The sequence below is a fragment of the Physella acuta genome, unplaced genomic scaffold (genome assembly GCF_028476545.2).
Source record: "Physella acuta isolate Inbredline_101_S28 unplaced genomic scaffold, ASM2847654v3 ptg001197l, whole genome shotgun sequence".
Taxonomy (NCBI): domain Eukaryota; kingdom Metazoa; phylum Mollusca; class Gastropoda; family Physidae; genus Physella; species Physella acuta.
Window position 1 is genome coordinate 43,296 of NW_026732714.1, and position 18,561 is coordinate 61,856.

Consider the following 18,561-nt stretch of genomic DNA (forward strand, 5'->3'; position numbering starts at 1 on the left):
GTTAGGGAATTCCCCATACCAGCCCCAGGCTTAAATATTCAAACATTCGTGATAACATTAGGGTTTGAAGTTAATAGTCTTATGTCTACTTCTCTATACACTTTTGGGTCGCTCGGAAGTGTGCAGGTACGGGCGATTAACTTAAACAGTTCCTGTATGTATATGGCTTATATAGCTAGGATAGATCGTGGCTATGTTCTATGCGTCATAGAACAATTATGCGGATTGGATTTCTTCCACCACTCCCCCTCCCCAATTGTGTTAAGTGGCAACCGTACCCCGCCAACATTTTTTTACAGAAATAGAAAAAAAATCGGAAATATCTCTAAGGGTGGGTAGAATTTTTAAAGTTTTAACATTTTTAACAGGTTTTAATTTTAGTAATAGCGCAACCCTCGGGAGATGGGGGAGGGGAAGAAGAATGATCACTCACATTCTTCAAGGATTTTCCCATCAACTTCGTCATTGAGGAAGGTAGTTTGTGTGTGTCTAAATTTAATGGTTGAACGTCTATGTTTCCAGTTTGAAGTGGAGTGGTTTTGACGAGTGGGAAGTAAAAAAAAAAAAAAAACTGAAATCAGGTTGATCTGATTTTTGGGGTGTAGGGAGCAATCAAGACGAAACTGAGCGAGATAATTTGGGCATGATGTGGCCGGACCTCGGCTGGAGCAGCTCACGTCTACACACAACAGGTAGACGTGTGTGCTGGGCTTGATGGTGGAGTAAAGTAAAAGTGCGCCTAGCACCACAAGTGATTCACCGTGGTCGTCGCGAAAAAAAAACAACCTACAAATTTGTTGACGCGCACCTGTTATTTATCTCGCGTTGAGTAGTTCAGCACCACGGCGGGATTTCATCTATCCACATTTGATTGAAAAAAAAATATCCTAGCTATTTTATCTACTAAGTTGACCGTTCAGGTTGAACAGCTTTTGTTATCAGGTCAAAGCAAAAAAAAAAAAAAATGCCACCCCACCGCCGCTATATTTGTGAATATAGCGTAAATTCCTGGAAAACTATTTTCTAAGAAAACCTCAACCACAAGTGCAGTTAACTGTAAAATGTAACGAAACTACAGAGATAACGTATGAATGGAATGTAACATTAATAATTCTAATTGATTGATTAGTGGTTATTGCTAAGTTTTATTGAGGGTAAAACCTTTTGTTTCATTTCCAATTTTGTTCCCTTAAGTTAAATAAAAACGCATTCTGTGCCGGATAGGCTTAACATTTAATTCATTTATATCTAGCTTAGCCACATACAAAATCTAATAAAAAACAACAGCGTGTGCATTTCCAAGATAAAATATAATAACCCATACACACTACAAGTAAGTCTATCAGAAGACATAATTTGTCCCTAATTTCTAAAGACCCTTAGTACGTTACACACACGAAGAACTGCAACAATGTAACAACGACAAAACATCTGAATGAATGAAGGCTACCGCATCAAGTAACACTGGGCTTCATATCTCAGTTTGGCCTTGTTCACGCAGTACTACCCGAAGTGGCGTTGGTCTCATACAATACATCTCATTCGGTCTTCCTGGAGTAGCGATAGGCTTATTATTCGGCCCAGTCGACACCAGGCATCCGTTATCACAAAATCTTCAGGGTGGAGACGGCATGCAGTAGGAATTTTTGTTGTTGTTCATTCATTAAATATTTGTGACCACACAAGATTCCGTCCCACCCTCGCCCATCCCCTCGTACGCAGATGGCCTGTCCCATCGTGTACATACCGCAGTTTAAGGATCTCCAACACTTTCAGAGTCCCAATGTTGACAGTACTGTCTTTACACAATGATGCTGTCAACTGCGACTCTAGGGTTCGGTACGGCTATACAAACACGGAAATAACCATGTTGATACTTGACCATATTATCGGTGTTTCCTATAAAACCGCAAGGTTAAAAATAGACAAACTTGTTGCCTTAACCTCGATCTACGTAATATTCAAAATATATTGGTGTAAATATTAAATTATGGGGGAAACCCCCAAACCAAATAGGTAGAGTAGGTCTAGCTAATGCTTTGAGGTCCTGGACTTTGTTTAGATTAAATTAGATTGTGTGGTGGCGTAGCTAGGGGAGAACGGGTATGGCGGCCGCACGGGCGTCTGTCTTAAGGGGACGCCAAAAGAAGTAGAAAAAATAATAATTAAAAAGCTCATTTTAAGCTGAAGTAATAAATTATTCACAGTAAAGATTACGAAAATAAACGGCTACACACTGATTTCTGATTTAACCTGTTTTCTACATCAATTGCGTGGCAACACAATAGAAAATGTTAAGTAAAATCGCCATCAACCTTTCCAACAGGAGGAGGGGGGGGGGGGGAAGCGCTTTTTTTAACCATCATGATTAACTTGGGATAGTTCGCCTCGGAATGGGTCGCCACGCCTCTATATTTAAGTTTCTAATCCAAACTTAGAGAAACTATGTATCCTTGCCCTAATTCATTTAACTTTTGTCCCCACCATTGCTACACTACTGGAAACGCGCCCGTAGAGATCACGAGACAGATACACTTCAATCAAGAAATCACAATTCCACCACCCTTCACCTAGGCCTATAGTATTAGTAAGCTCATGCTACTAAAGTTATTAATATCGACTTCTGACTAAACGTCTGGTGTGTAGCCTCTAAACTAAACCACCCATAGTCGCAGCCTTGAACCATGTGTGCATAGTATAACTATTAACCAGCGGCTCCATGAATAACCAATGACAGGCTGCAGCCGAACAGGTAGTGGCTAACATTCAGCTGAATCAATGCTAGGTTTGAGAGGTCGTACCAGGAAGTTTAAAGTTATGCTTTAACTTCAACAGCTCTGGAAAGGCGAAACAGCCGATCGGTAATGGCAACTATACGTTAAGTGTAGGAATGGGTTTAACAAAAAATAGCATAGCAATATAAATGCATATCTCAAGGAAGCTGTGCCTAATGTGTAGGGTGCGTGTGTTGGGGGGGGGGGGTTTACACTGTCTTTTATGCAGAACAACACGTTATTGCACTTAAAAACAATGTGAAGGGACACAGAAAAACCCTACTTATATCCCTATAATACATAGATCTATGTAAGCCTATAGGGTCTGTAAATTGGCATGCAGGGCCTATAAAAATAAAATTGTGTATATATATATATATATATATATATATATATATATATATATAAATGTATATATATATATATATATATATACATACATTTATATATATATATATATATATATATGATTACCTAACTCATGTTAGGGAAACATAGTGCTGACCACATTGTATCCTTGTATTGCCAAAGTCATTGAAACAGATGAATTCTACTTCATCTGCCCCATATGTCTTGGGCACAAACGGGAAAAGATTATGATATACACGTAACTATATATACACATACACACACACGTAGACCTACGCATTATAAATACATGCAGACGTATATAGGCCCATATAAGATATAGGCTATAAATACACACACACACACACTTAGACGTAAACATTAATAAAAGAAGTATTTGAAATGTTAAGTCATACACTAATGTTTAGCATTTGTTTCGATGAGCTATTTGAGGGAGCAGAGTGTCGAGAAATGTTATGTAGATATATATTTTTTCCAGTTCGTACTGTATTTTTGTTGTTTTTTTTGTTATTTTATGTGGTGGAATTCATTGTGAAAAGGGGACCATCCATAGCCATACATCTAGTGGCCTACGTAGCCCATACTTATTTTACAAATGTTCATATATATGCTCCCTTTATTATATACACATACATCAGCAAACACTATCCAAACATCAATAAACAACCGATATTTACAAATCAATAAGCAGGCGTTACAACATTACAACAATTATTATTAACTGGTAATTAAAAAAAAGCGGGCGTATGACAATATAGCCACAGTCCCCCACACCTCCTCCCTTATCGAAAATGGCAACCAAAAAAAAAAAAACCTTGCCACGCAGTATAACAGAAAAGCTGAGTAAATCAGGATTTTCCCACCCAGGGATTTCTGGTCTTGGTGAGTAACGACATGGGGATCCCTGTAGAATCTCGCCTTTGATAGCGAGTACAGAACACCAGCTGATTGGCTTTTGTGTACATAAACAGGACGTGAAACTATTGATGGATTTAAGGTACATGCAGAGGGTGTGGTGGTGGTTTAGGTAGACCGGGTTATGTGGGGTGGTGGTGGTTTAGTTAGATCGGGTTATGTGGGGTGGTGGTGGTTTAGTTAGATCGGGTTATGTGGGGTGGTGGTGGTTTAGGTAGATCGGGTTATGTGGGGTGGTGGTGGTTTAGTTAGATCGGGTTATGTGGGGTGGTGGTGGTTTAGTTAGATCGGGTTATGTGGGGCGGTGGTGGTTTAGTTAGATCGGGTTATGTGGGGTGGTGGTGGTTTAGTTAGATCGGGTTATGCGGGGTGGTGGTGGTTTAGTTAGATCGGGTTATGTGGGGTGGTGGTGGTTTAGGTAGATCGGGTTATGTGGGGTGGTGGTGGTTTAGTTAGATCGGGTTATGTGGGGTGGTGGTGGTTTAGTTAGATCGGGTTATGTGGGGTGGTGGTGGTTTAGTTAGATCGTGCTATGTGGGGGTGGTGGTGATTTATTTTGTTAGATCGTGCTATGTGGGGTGTTAGTCAAGCTAGTGATTTAGTATTTTGTTAGATCGGGTTATGTGGGGTGGTGGTGATTTATTTTGTTAGATCGTGCTATGTGGGGTGTTAGCCAAGCTAGTGATTTAGTATTTTGTTAGATCGGGTTATGTGGGGATGTGGTGATTTATTTTGTTAGATCGTGCTATGTGGGATAGTGATATAGAGGAATGTTATACAACACAGCCTTTGATTTTCATTATTATTATTATGTTATTTAAATAATTTTATAAATACTAACACAAGACAAAACTATTATTAAGTGGCGACGTGACAAGTTATTCCCGTAAAACAACATGATTAACATAGTTTTTTTTTAAAAAATCAATTTGTGGCATGTTTTTGGGGTGGGGTGGGGAAAGTGAGGATTGGGTTGGTATCAAGTGATGTATTATGAGTGATGGTGATCTAAAAAAAAGATGTGGATAATGTTTATTGCATGGGGTGGGGCAAACCTCGTGTGTGTCATGTGCACGAGCCCTTGGTCCTACTCACATTTGATATAATGATTGAATTTGGGGTGTTGAGACCAAACTGGAGCGATATCATTGGACAACAAGACCACCATCAACGGAAAATGTACTATAATTTGTAGGCTATTTTAACATGAATTAAATGAGAGTCGGGGCCCGTCTCCGTTAAAACTTTCAGTCCCTTAAGAAAAAACACCAAAAAGCCAAAAGTAGTCTAGAAATATTGGAAGTCAAATCGGATCTACAAATATCATATTATTTATTAACCGGGCTCACAATCGTATACTTAATGGTTGTTTTTATGAAACCTATTCAGATAAAGTATAACTATTTTTTTTTAAATATAGGGTCGGCTAGATGTTGATATGACTGATAAAACAACAGTACGCTATTTTATTAACACTTGGTGCGTTTTTAAGTAATTAGGTCTGTATTATATAGACTTTTCCTCTTCACTAGACCCTGAATGATTAGTTTGATGCCAGTTTAAAACGCTTTCAAAATTTGACTCAATGAGCCACAGACAAACATATGAGCACTACATCTGCCCTATGGGTGAACTATTTTGAAAGGATACTTTACTTCTGCTTTTTCCTTAATACAAGCAATCAAAAACTAAAAAATTGAGTAGCAATCGTGGGTTATGAAAATTTGTGTTGAAACGGCTTTGATATTAACAACTGAGCAAACCAGACCCTACATCGATACATCTTATATAACTCAGGTTTCCCAAACAACTAGAAGTTTACATTTACAGAACACACAAAACCGGCCCTTCATCATTGAATAGACATACAAATTATAGTAGGCTCTACATAGATTTTACAGACAGAGAGTATACAGTAATATTATACATATACAGAACACACTGTTCATATGACTTATACAGAACAAGTTGTCAAAACAGGTCCTGTATCTTAATAGGCCTACAAATTATTGTTCAATAGAAAGTATATAGGCAACATACACAGCACATTATAAGAAACAACTGTGGACCTGTCCTTCTGCTAATGTGTTTTATAAAGAGAAAAATCATATTTAAGTATTTTAAACTGCGAACCAGGATTACATTATTTGAAGGAGAGATGGAGGGCGGGGGGAGAATGGGGGTGAATTTTTAAAACATGCCTATCGTGTCAGTGTCTAGTTTCAACAGTTACTTGAGACTAGCCAACCCCTCCCATTTTCCGAAACACAATCCGACATTGTAATATTAGGACTAGTTTTAGGAAACAACTGTGGCAGCGGCAGGATTTTGTTATGGAGAAGCATTCACACAAACACATTATATATATATATATATATATATATATATATATATATATATATATATATATATATATATATAAACTAGTGGTGGACTGGCTGTGTCCAAAAGGCCCAGTATACCCCTGCATATAACGTACAGTATTATGACGGTCAAAATTTCGAACCAAAAATTCCTGATAGCTATACGAACAGGCCGTGGCCATTAACGTGAGAAAGATTTCATTATGGGGGTAGATGGGTGATCCAACCTTCCTAACAACGCCATCTGCCTGTGCCATAGACACAGGCTCGCATAATTACTTTCAGGAAAATGCCATGCAACTGATTCCTTAAAACAGCAACACTGTTTAGCAAGGACACAGGTAAGGGTGTCAGGTAGAGCAAGGTTTATCTTTATCAAATCATGGGAACGAATAGGAGGTAAAGTTAAGGCAGCAATAGGCTGAATCTTGACCTAGGAGGATAGAACAACAGACAGGCGATAGGCTGAATATAGACCTAGGATATAACAAAAGACAATAAGCTGAATGTAGACCTAGGATATAACAACAGACAGGCAATAGGCTGAATGTTGACCTATGAGGATATAACAGGTTGGCGATATGCTGAATGTTGACCTATGAGGATATAACAACAGACAGCGATAGGCTGAATGTTGATCTAGGATATAACAACAGACACACAGACAATAGGCTGAATGTAGACCTACGATATAACAACAGACAGACGATAGGCTGAATATAGACCTAGGAGGATATAACAACAGAAAGACAGACGAATGTAGGCTGAATGTTGATCTAGGATATAACAACAGAAAGACAGACGAATGTAGGCTGAATGTTGATCTAGGATATAACAACAGAAAGACAGACGAATGTAGGCTGAATGTTGATCTAGGATATAACAACAGAAAGACAGACGAATGTAGGCTGAATGTTGATCTAGGATATAACAACAGAAAGACAGACGAATGTAGGCTGAATGTTGATCTAGGATATAACAACAGAAAGACAGACGAATGTAGGCTGAATGTTGATCTAGGATATAACAACAGAAAGACAGACGAATGTAGGCTGAATGTTGATCTAGGATATAACAACAGAAAGACAGACGAATGTAGGCTGAATGTTGATCTAGGATATAACAACAGAAAGACAGACGAATGTAGGCTGAATGTTGATCTAGGATATAACAACAGAAAGACAGACGAATGTAGGCTGAATGTTGATCTAGGATATAACAACAGAAAGACAGACGAATGTAGGCTGAATGTTGATCTAGGATATAACAACAGAAAGACAGACGAATGTAGGCTGAATGTTGATCTAGAATACAAAAGGTACGCAGCCCACTGGCTGTATGTGGACCTGCGATTTAACAACAGGTTGAATGTTGCCCTAGGATGTACACGCATGCAGCTGCGCTTTTGTTTATCAAAGAGATGACACAAATATTGACAGAATACGATTGGACAAAAATACATGACATGAACATTAGGACAGATGGCGCCATTGATTAGCTAACAAAATCAAACCTAAGAGCTTAGACACGGAACGGACGGGGATGCAAACGCTATGCCTTAAACTGCCTAAAGATAAATCCGAATGTTTTTAATCAACCTCATCAATGTACCCATTTAAAGACACGTCATTTGAACGTTTTCCTTTGTCTATCCGCCAATGGCACTCTCTTTAACAAGAAAACAGACTTTCATGTCCTTGTCTTAGGGGAGAAGTCTGTGTTCGTGGCTTTGTAGACAAAAATGTATGTGGTGGTATTATTTACCAGGTAGGTCCGGCAGCCCCCCCCCCCCTCCATTCTGAAAAACCCAAATACGGCCGGGATTAGAACCGATAAATTTCCGACGGGGAAGGAAAACACTAGAAACCACTTCCCAGCGCAATATGAGTTGTCACAGGGTTGAGATCTTTTGTAGAGCGCGCGTCACAAGTACCAACAAGCTCTGGGCAAGGTGATTTGAATCCCCGAGGATCAGCCGAGTCGCAATACAATACAGGTGGTCGAGGTACTGCTTGATGATGCTGCAACCTCTGTCATGCAGTAGCGAATGGACTAAAGGGGGTCGTCCATAAATAACGTCACACTCGTAAGGGGGGGGGGGGTGGGTTGTCCATGATTTTGTGACGGTGTGTGATCAGGGGATTCAGATGGTGTGACGTCACACTTTTGCATTGTAAAAAAAGCAATATTAGAAAACGAGTTTTAGCCGTTATTTCGCGTTTTAGAAAACTGTTTTAATACATTTTAAAAGGAATTGATTAAAATACTAGAATTGACGCAGTTCAGACAAGATTTTTTTTATAATATCGAGGTTTAAAAAAATATTTCAACTGCAATTTTGAGGGGGTGGGGGATGTTGAAGACTGAGGTGTGACGACATTGGGGGGTGGGGGGTCTGGCTTTTTTTAGACGATGTGTGACGGAAGGGAGAGGGGGAGGTAAAAAATCGTCAAAAAAGTGTGACGTCATTTATGGATGACCCCTAAGACTTAGCCTGTGGTTGAATGATCTCGATAGAATGAAAAATAAAGACAGAAGGACGTACTCTCCGCCCCTTGTACTCTGTAAGTGTAAGACAAAGATGATGACAAAGGTTTAAGTTGCCAAACTTGTGACACCGTTCTTGTAGTGGTTCCTGCTAAATGAGATCAATACAAGAGAAAGTTGTGATTATGGGGTATCAATAAATGACGTCACTCCTAGGTGAGATTAGACTTGTGACAAGGAGAGGTGGGAAGGGAAATGTCAGAAAGGGTAACAGTATGTTTGCTGGTAAAAATTGCATGATGTAATTTATTGACGCCCCCCCCCCCCCCCCCCCCACATTATCGCAACCTAAAATGTAGCTATTTCGTAGTTATTGAAGAATTGCAAATTGTCATAAAGATTCTCATAGCAGATGTTGACCCATCTAAGATAATATTCTCACAAGAAATCTGTGTTTCAAAAGAAGTATTCGTACAAGGAAAAGATCAGGGGCTTAGAATAAAGCATAACGTCAATTTTTGGGGAGGTAAGGTAAAATCGTCAAAAAAAAAACCTGTCGTGTATGGACAACTATTTTCTTAGCGGGTAATTAAACCGTCACTTAAGCGGACAGCACAGCACGACTAGTCATAATGTGGTCACATTTTGAAGTTCGATTTTTGGGTGCATAGCCAGGTTTTCGATGTAGGGTGGGCGAGGTGCGCGTAAAAGAGGTTTAACATATTCAATTAGGCTTGCTATAATAATTTTAGTTCGATGTCTAATTTTCTAGGAGTTGTGCCATTTAATAAAAATGCAGAGTGGGTTTATACAAGACAAACCTTTGTGTTTTTTTGGGTTCTGATGTAACATAGGGGGATTTAGTTCAGAAAAAAGATAAGCAGTATTCACTAAAAAAAATAAATAATTATTAGACATTTTTAGGTTAGGGAGGTGGATGGAACTCAGTGACGTCAATTGGGGGGGGGGGGGGGGTAGTAAAAATTAAAATTTGCGATATATGTTATGGCCGATCCCATTCAACGTATAGATCTAAATCCACGTCATGTATGGACGATCCTTGAACAGAAAGAGACACCGAAGCACATAAATAAAGCAAAACCCCAGCAATAAAACAACGACTTGACCTTTGACCTAGGTCACACGACAACAAAGAGAATCCACAAAGAAAAAAAAAGGGAAATAGTAATTCAGCACTATTGTGTAAACTGGTTAAACTCGGAACCATCAAGTCAGTAGACAATAAGGTTAAAGAAAACAACTTGACCGGCTCTACTGTTTCACCTGCAAGGGATGGCACCTGAGTGTGGTAAAATGGGGGGGAGGGGGGGAGGGTTCCAGGAGATAACCCAGAAGATACGAATACAGATCTATAAGAACAAAATATATAGCACACACATATAAATGATATGGAGGTCAATAGTCAGTAACTGATGGGTAAACAAAGTTCAATCATGAATTCATCTCTATCATTAAATATGATTAAAAATTACAAATAAGATACTGGATATACATGTTTTAATTTAAATTAACAAATACATTTTGTTTTTATACAAAACATCAGTATACAGGACAGGCTGAGGGTCTAAGCATTGAAAGCATGGACGTGAGGGTGGGAGGGGAGGGGGGGGGGGGCAGTCACTATGAAAAAAATAGAACTTCTACAGGCAGAATCATATATACAATCAGGCACACAACATGAGATACATCTTATGACAGACATTGCACCAGACCCAACAACAGATACATCTCATTTAATTAAATCTTTACTTTATAATGTATATTCTTGGTTTTTTTTTCTTCTCAAACAAAAAAATTTTATTGTAAAAAAAAAAAAATCAATGGTTATTATTTTTCAAGAAGAAAAAAACAGTTCTGACACTATCCTATCTAAGAACAGATGTTACTGTAGGGCCAACACACATATGCTCCTGGTTTTTCCAACACAATTTTACCACTTCAAATGTTATTGTGTTTGATTTCTTTGAAAAAACAGTTACCTACATTCTTTCAATGAAAAAAAATAAAAAAATAAGTACCCTATTGAAACATTTTAGAAAATTGGACTTTAAAATTTTCTCTTGTTAAATTTATTTTTAGAAACATTTCATTTTATGTTTTCGTTTGTAGTAATTAGAAAAGAAAACGCAAGAGACTAATTAAAAAATCGTAAGGCTGATTTAGACAGACAACCTTGCAAACACTTGTAATGCTGGTAAATTAAGACAGATAAAAAATACATCTTCTTTACACACCCACTCACAATTTGAACAAATTAAAAATTATAAACTCATTCATCTAATGGGGTTTCCTTTATACCAGCCCAATACTTCAGGCTAAATGGTTTACTAAGCCCCTCACCATTTCTAAAAGACGTAAACAGGCAGTCTGTTTTAACACACAGGTTAAAATAAGTTGCTCAGTGATGACAAATCCTGGATCTAAAGATTTAAAAATGGCTGTATAGATGCTGTATTTAGTTTTAAAAACAAAAACAATGAAAAATCAGGCATGTAATGTTAGAAAGTATTGACGTAATAATTTTTGTTTTAAATAGAATTCTTTGGTTACAATATCACTAATTAAGTGTATCTTCTAGAAAAGCAGCTCTAAAAGATGCATTTAAGTGTGTGACCAAAATACACAGGGAAAATATGTACAATTATCAAATAGAAAGAAAAAACCTATGGTAAATGTTCAGCCCATTATCTGCAGAATCTCTGACCAACTACAGATTTAAAAGACATTTCCTCCATTATATTTAACCTGGGTATTCAAGCAAGTCCCTCATTAGCATCTTCTTTTCATTTTAAGCAGAACATAATACACACATAATAATAGAGGATATTTAATGCAGTTTGAATTCAAACAGCTACAAACAAAACAAAAATCTCAACAAACTTTTTCAAACCAACACTTAGGAAACTATTCAGAGTTCAGTTATCCATGATGATTCTGGAATAGGCCACTAAACACATCTGAATATTCCAAATCGAAAAAAAAAAAAAATGAAGTAGAAAGACAAATTTTTTCACACATAGGTAAACCGATCTTGTAATTTCCCACCGCAGGCTTCACATTCATTCCTGGAGGAGTCGTTCTCCAAGGTACAGCCCGGGCACGCCTTCTTGGTTTGACCGCACTGGGGCTTGGTCACATCCGGGCCATGCCGGCTGCAAGAGCACACAGAGCAAATAATGTCTAATCCTGTGTTGTGCGCTGTGCATGACTTGCAGTCCCAGCTTAGAAGGCTGATGTCCATGCTCCGAGCTGACCTAGTGTTTAGAGCCTGCTGCTGGAGCGAGGCCTTGGGGTCGGTGAAATGTAATGAATTGGACTTGCCAGCTATTTGTTTCTCTCTGCGCAGCAGTGGTTCTGCCAACGTAGCAGCCCCGCCGTTGGGCTGCCTGCTGATGAGTAAATTAGTCTGCGGGTGAGACCTAATTACGCTGGATAAAGTCCCGGGGTAATGGGTGTATGAGGAATTAAAAGAATCACCGTCTGCAAAATCCTCTGTTGTTTTCTTTGCAGATAGATTAGGTTTCAGCGCTCTAGACGGTACAGGAGGTGGTGCGGAGGGCTGTCTATAACTGTAAGAAGGTATTCCGTCAGTTAAAATGTTAGGAGCCTGGTATATAGTTTGCTGGGCGGGAATACTACTAGACGATATAGGAGAACTAAAGGGATCACTTGTACGATATCCTTGGTCAGTAAAAGATGGTTGGGAGACCCCAGGATATTTAGGATGTATTTGTTGCTGTTGTACCGATGTGTACTTTACACTTTGTGGGTAAGGGGTATACATTTTGTGCACGTCTCCGTCGATTCCTTCGTCGTACGAACCATCATACAAGGCAGAGCCTATCCTTGAACGAATGGGAACTGTTGTATACCCTTGCAAAGGTGGGGTGGGTAAACTGCTGGACAGTTCTAGCTTCCCCACATGCGAAGGGAGTGGTGGGGGTTTTTGTGGGTAGTGGCCTGGTACCGCTGTCCTGAGCCACTTCCAATCCTCTTTCTGTTGCGGCTCCAGCGAGGCCTGCCCCATCAACGTTACAGACTGCTGGGGGCTGTTCTGCTTCTCTAAAGCTTTGATGCTCTCCATGATGTGTTCTTCACAAGTGCCCTGCGGCAACTCGGGTAAAATCTCTTCAACTAGAGGCACAATGCCAACAATATCATTACTAGCAGCTAGAGGAGAAGATGGGGGTAGATACACATTACGAAGCCTAAGAGCAGCAGATGGTGCACCATATATACTTTCACTGCCTTTAACTGGCATTCTATTAGGTATCCCATTTAAATTATTGGAAATGGGTTCTCGTTTTGGTAAAGCAGGCGGCCCTAAATCAAAATTCTTCATATTGCTAGAAATATCCACCAAATGACCATTCACGTAATGCACTTGTGGCCTGCTGTCTTTGGACCATTCATTATGTAAAATATTTGACACCGCCTCATTCAAAGAAAATCCTAGACCTTTTATCTTACTATAATGATCAGCAATAGTTCTGCATAGCACAAAACATATTTTACAATCAAATGCGAGAAGCAGTAGAGCATCTTTTTCTACTTTACCGTCATGTATCATGATACAGGTATCTGTAGAAATGGTGTAACCTGCGCTTTCAAACATAAACTCACAGTCTGGTAGCACAGACTTTATCCTACTCCTATAAAATCCACCGTACATCTAAAAAGAAAAAAAAAAATCTTATTCACAAATATAATTTAGAAAAATTATATCTATAGTAAATATGATTTGAAGATTTTCCAAACAAATGGGTTTAACTTGTATCAAACATTTGGGGTCGATAATCATGTTTAACAACATTCAACATTATTCCATCATATTTAGCTTCATTTCAACAATCATATATATATCTTTTCAACAAATGTTCAAAATCATATAAACATTTAAGTTCAATACATAACATTGTAAGATAATGCATTAATTCAAACAGCTATCTTATTCATTTAATATATCTTTGAAAAATGAGAAAAGTTTCCATCAACTAAGAAAAGTTTTTTATGATAAATCATTATCTCCTGTTAACTATTTATCAACTTCTATAATGACCTCTTAATGATAAAAATTTCTGGAAAAAAAAATGATAACTTTGGTTACTGCACTGCACATACAATAATAAACCTAAGAGAAAAGTAATGTTAATGTGCTATTTATAGTGTCATACCTTTATTTTCTTAAACTCTGGTTTCCAGGGTTGTAGTACTAAGAGGAGAAAATATTTCTCTAAACTTTCAAAAGCTTTAGCAACAGAATCCGCTTCATTATTTGGTATAGAATGCTGTCGTAAAGCATTCTTTAATATCTCTAGTATTCTTGGTGATGAAAATAATCGAGACGGTGGAAAAACCTGGAATTCAAAACACAGAAAAATAATAATGACTGCATAATTTGTACCTCTAATCTACAGATTTGGGCTCGATTTCATGCTTTAACAAGCCCACTATGTGCCTAATTGAACTACAACTTGTTTTAATGTTTGATCTGTGCTGGACTGAACAAATCAGTGACTGTTAAAAGAAAGTCTCAAAGCAACAATTAATAACAATCAGACTTCATGCATATAACACTAGTGTTGAATTTAGACTTCTATGATTAGTGATTTAGTCAGATAGTACAAATAAGTTTATAACAATTATTGTCTGTTGTTTTAGTTTCATTTGGCTATCCCTTTTTAATCGTCTTTGATAGAGAGTGCAGCTAATTTTCAATCTTTTTGATAGGAGAGTAACACTTGATATAAAATATTTGAATGATTTTACAAATATTGATTAAGAGAACACTAGCTTGTACTATAAACCTATAAACTGTTGTTATGTTAATTACAAAAGGTTGCTTTTATAAGTGTTATATGAAGGGGGGGGGGTGGAAGATAACTTTTTCTTTTTGACACAGTCACAACTCAAGATGAGAGACAATGTGTCATCAATGTGAGTCACATTCTAATGCGGTCAGGTTTTTTTTGTAGTATACTACAGAACCTATATGTGTTTCTTTTAAATCATGGTTATAATAAAAAAAAAATTAAAAATGTAACAAAAATATACAAGACCTCTTTGACAGACACATAAATAAAGCGCTGAATGTTTACATCCAGTAGTTCCTTGTCTTCTTCTGAAAATGAAGCCTGGCAATGTTGGTATTTTTTAATGTACAATTTTCTTGCTTGATGCACTGCTTCCATTGTATTATGCAGTCTAATATCACTTTAATCAAGAAGCATTTTAATAGTGGCTACTATCACATGAACCATTAATGAAATTTATCACTTGAATTTAAGAAAACAATAGTTTTGAAAATTTATATTCTTTACTTTCACACAACCATCAGTGGTGAAGTATCCATTTTAAAACTTTCTTCGCTATCAAATAATTACAATATTACAGCACCATAGCCAATAAGAAAATGGTGCAGCATATTTGCTACAATCCAACCGATGGACAACATTAGATTCAGAACCATGTATTCTGTAGTTAAAGGACATCTTTCTCTGAAATAAGAAATAAAATATAATTAATCCAATGGTCAAAAAAATTAAAAAAAAAACAAAACAAAACAGACAAACAATTTTATTTTAAAAAAATAATAAAAGCAAATTCTGCTAAATTGTGTAACAAACACAAAAACAAACTCTATCACAAAAGACAATTTTATACAAATCTGTGTATTAATATTCTAATACAATTGAATGCACACAATGCAACAAACTGTTTGGGCCTTTACAACTTTAAAATGAAATGGATCTTTACTCAAATAAGGTTGTCAACTAAGACAACATTGTCTGAAATAAAATGGATGTTCTATAGATTATAATATTTATCTCATAACTGCATTTCTATGGGAATTGAGACTTTAGGACGTCCATGAGTCTAATCAAGGTACTAAACCCTATTTACGGAAAGTCAATTAAGCTGGGCATAGAATTGATCACACAATCCCTTCACATGCCAAAGTCACAGAAACAGCTAAACTCTACTTTATCTGTTCTACTGACTGACAAGTCAGAGAGTGTAGTGTATATCTGTTTTTTTTTCGTGGGTCTTAGTGACGTCTAGTGTCTAGGCCTGAAAGTACATAGAACAAGGAAATTAAAAATAATGGTAGGGACTTACTTCAGAAATTATAATATCACTAAATAGCTTGATTCAACAGGTTACACGTTATTCGTTAAGTAGGACATAATTAAAAAGATTTGCACTATAGACTATTTTTCTCTTCCGATCTGTTGGTCCTCAGCTCTGGAAAACAGTGTATCAATCTTCTAATAAAAAATAAATCGTGAAATGAAATTAGTCTTAATTGCTTAGGCCTAAATCTACTATATATTATACAACTATTAACTTCAATGAAATGAAAAAAAAAGAAGAATTTAAAACAAAACATTTGTTCATGAGCTGGATTTAGTCTCTTTTTAGATTTTAGATCTAGAATTTTCAATCTAGATTGCTAGATCTAGCTACTAGATTCTAGATCTAGATAGGACAGGGGTCGGCAACCTTCTAGAGATCTAGTACTAGATCTAGAAGAACTACACCCAGACAGTCAGTGTGTGACTAGGACTGACTAGGTAGGTTGACTAGGTAGTTGTTGTGACTAGTAGATCTAGATTCTAGATCTAGAATCTAGGTAGTCTAGTTTAGTTATTGTAGTTAAGTCTAGGATCTAAAATCTAAGCAATCTACTTTATTTAACTTTATAAATTAGATCTTATCTATCCTCCAATATTCAATAGTATAGACATAGCATCCAGATAGTGTAGTAGTGTAGTTGTCTCTGTCTAAAAAACTAGATTTCTAAGTAAAATACTAAAACAGTAAAAATAAAATTGAGTAAAAATTTAAAATAGTTAAAAAATAGGCCTAGATCTAGATCTAGATCTAGGTCTACTAACTAAAAGTACTATTCTTCTTGAAACTAACACTTACACAGGCCAAGTGTAGATCTAATTGTTATTTAGAGATTAAATACTTCTACATACCGAAAACATATTAAATCAATTGGAGAGAATCTCAAAAGGAAGTAAAGAAAACAAGGATTTTTTTCCAGATTATTTACACAAATAAGGCAGTAATTCCATTGCTACACACTCGAACAAATGGCGACCCAGTTTGTAGTTAGGTTAGGGAATTCCCCGTTCCCATCGCCCTTTTGCTCTTAAGTGAGTCGGCGTTGGGTTTATTGCGACTTATTGTAATCAATTAAAATGTTAATGAGTCACTTCATAAAATTGTTTACTAAGGCCAAACCCAAAAGAAATAGATCTATAAGAAGAAAAAAATTGTTTCATCTTCGAAATGTGTTGTCAGTTTTATAGTAGGTTACACATTAACCTGTAGTCTACACACATTGGGCCCGAGGGCCTCGTGTGGCCCTAAAACAAATAAATCTAATATTTTCAGTCATGATGTTCCTATGCTCTTTTTTCTTCATTTAAACGTAACTGATTCCGAGTGTTGTATTTTATGTTATGTTTGAAGCAAAAAATAAATAAATAAATAAATAAAATGACACGCAGGGGGCCTACTACTTGATAGATAAAGAGACTACTGACACAGTACTAGTGTCTCTCCTATATAGATCTTGTATAGTTTACTCCCTCTATCGGCTACTAAATTAATAACTAGATCTATTAATATTATTTACTAGATCTATATTATCCTACGCATAGTTGTCAGCGATACTGACGCAAAGTACTAAACAGGCCTAGCATGTACATTTACATTTAATGATTAAAAGTATTTTCTACATTTCGGTATTTAAAGAAAATACACGGATACAATTTAAAATATTCGTGTAACCAGTAATCCAACGGCGTGAATATCTTCCTGACTTATCTTAGATAATCTGTCACTTTTATTACCATATCTAGATCTAGATCTAGCAGTAGCACAGCTGACAAAAAAAATTCATAAAAAACGTTTTAATAACAAGCTTTTATGTAATGATGCACTAAAAAGTAGAAAATAAATTATAGACTACTATTTAAATAACTATAAAGAAAAGCGTGGGTCACTTTAGTATCTATTGGATACCTTTACTAATGTTAAGGAAGACACCCACGCTTTTCTTTATAGTTATTTAAATAGTAGTCTATAATTTATTTTCTACTTTTTAGTGCATCATTACATAAAAGCTTGTTATTAAAACGTTTTTTATGAATTTTTTTTCAGTACTTTACATGTTTTATCTACAATAGAGTTACATGACTAAAAACCATTGCGCGCCTACTGAATATCACGTTCAGTAGGCGCGCAATGGTTTTTGAACGCAGCCATTACGTGGTCGTGATGGCGCAGCTATTGATGACGCGTGTGGTGTGGTTGGCTAGACATGCCTACTAATTCGGTCCAAATTTTAATTAATTTATAAAAAAATAATTAGGCATCCATTTAAGTCAAATTTAGTTTCAGATTGCATTGTCTTCATGTCTTGACCCACGTGCTAACTTTGAATCGTATCGGTCAAGTAGAACTGTTCGAATTTTCACTTCTGCGTTTCCGTCTAGACTGACGACTGACGACTGACGAGGAAGTGAGTTAAATAAAAGCTTGTAAAAATTTAGTTTCAGATTGCATTGTCTTCATGTCTTGACCCACGTGCTAACTTTGAATCGTATCGGTCAAGT

The 18,561-nt window shown here is 36.8% G+C and overlaps 1 protein-coding gene across 4 annotated transcripts; it reads right to left on the reverse strand.

Moving 5' to 3' along the window:
- Nucleotides 1-10,410: 10,410 nt before the first annotated feature.
- LOC131957032 (uncharacterized) lies at nucleotides 10,411-17,064 on the reverse strand. 4 transcript variants are annotated; one of them, XM_059321731.1, is made up of 5 exons: nucleotides 16,915-17,064; nucleotides 16,049-16,174; nucleotides 14,989-15,426; nucleotides 14,104-14,286; nucleotides 10,411-13,601 (listed from the first exon to the last, which is right to left on the reverse strand). In XM_059321731.1, the coding sequence occupies exons 3-5, from the start codon at nucleotides 15,118-15,120 to the stop codon at nucleotides 11,940-11,942; spliced, it is 1,977 nt and encodes a 658-aa protein (XP_059177714.1). In that variant the 5' UTR covers nucleotides 15,121-15,426; nucleotides 16,049-16,174; nucleotides 16,915-17,064; the 3' UTR covers nucleotides 10,411-11,939. The 4 variants fall into 4 exon arrangements, with proteins under 4 accessions (XP_059177714.1, XP_059177715.1, XP_059177717.1 ...); XM_059321732.1 differs by having other exon boundaries at nucleotides 16,049-16,197; XM_059321734.1 differs by lacking the exon at nucleotides 16,049-16,174 and having other exon boundaries at nucleotides 16,992-17,035.
- Nucleotides 17,065-18,561: the final 1,497 nt, after the last annotated feature.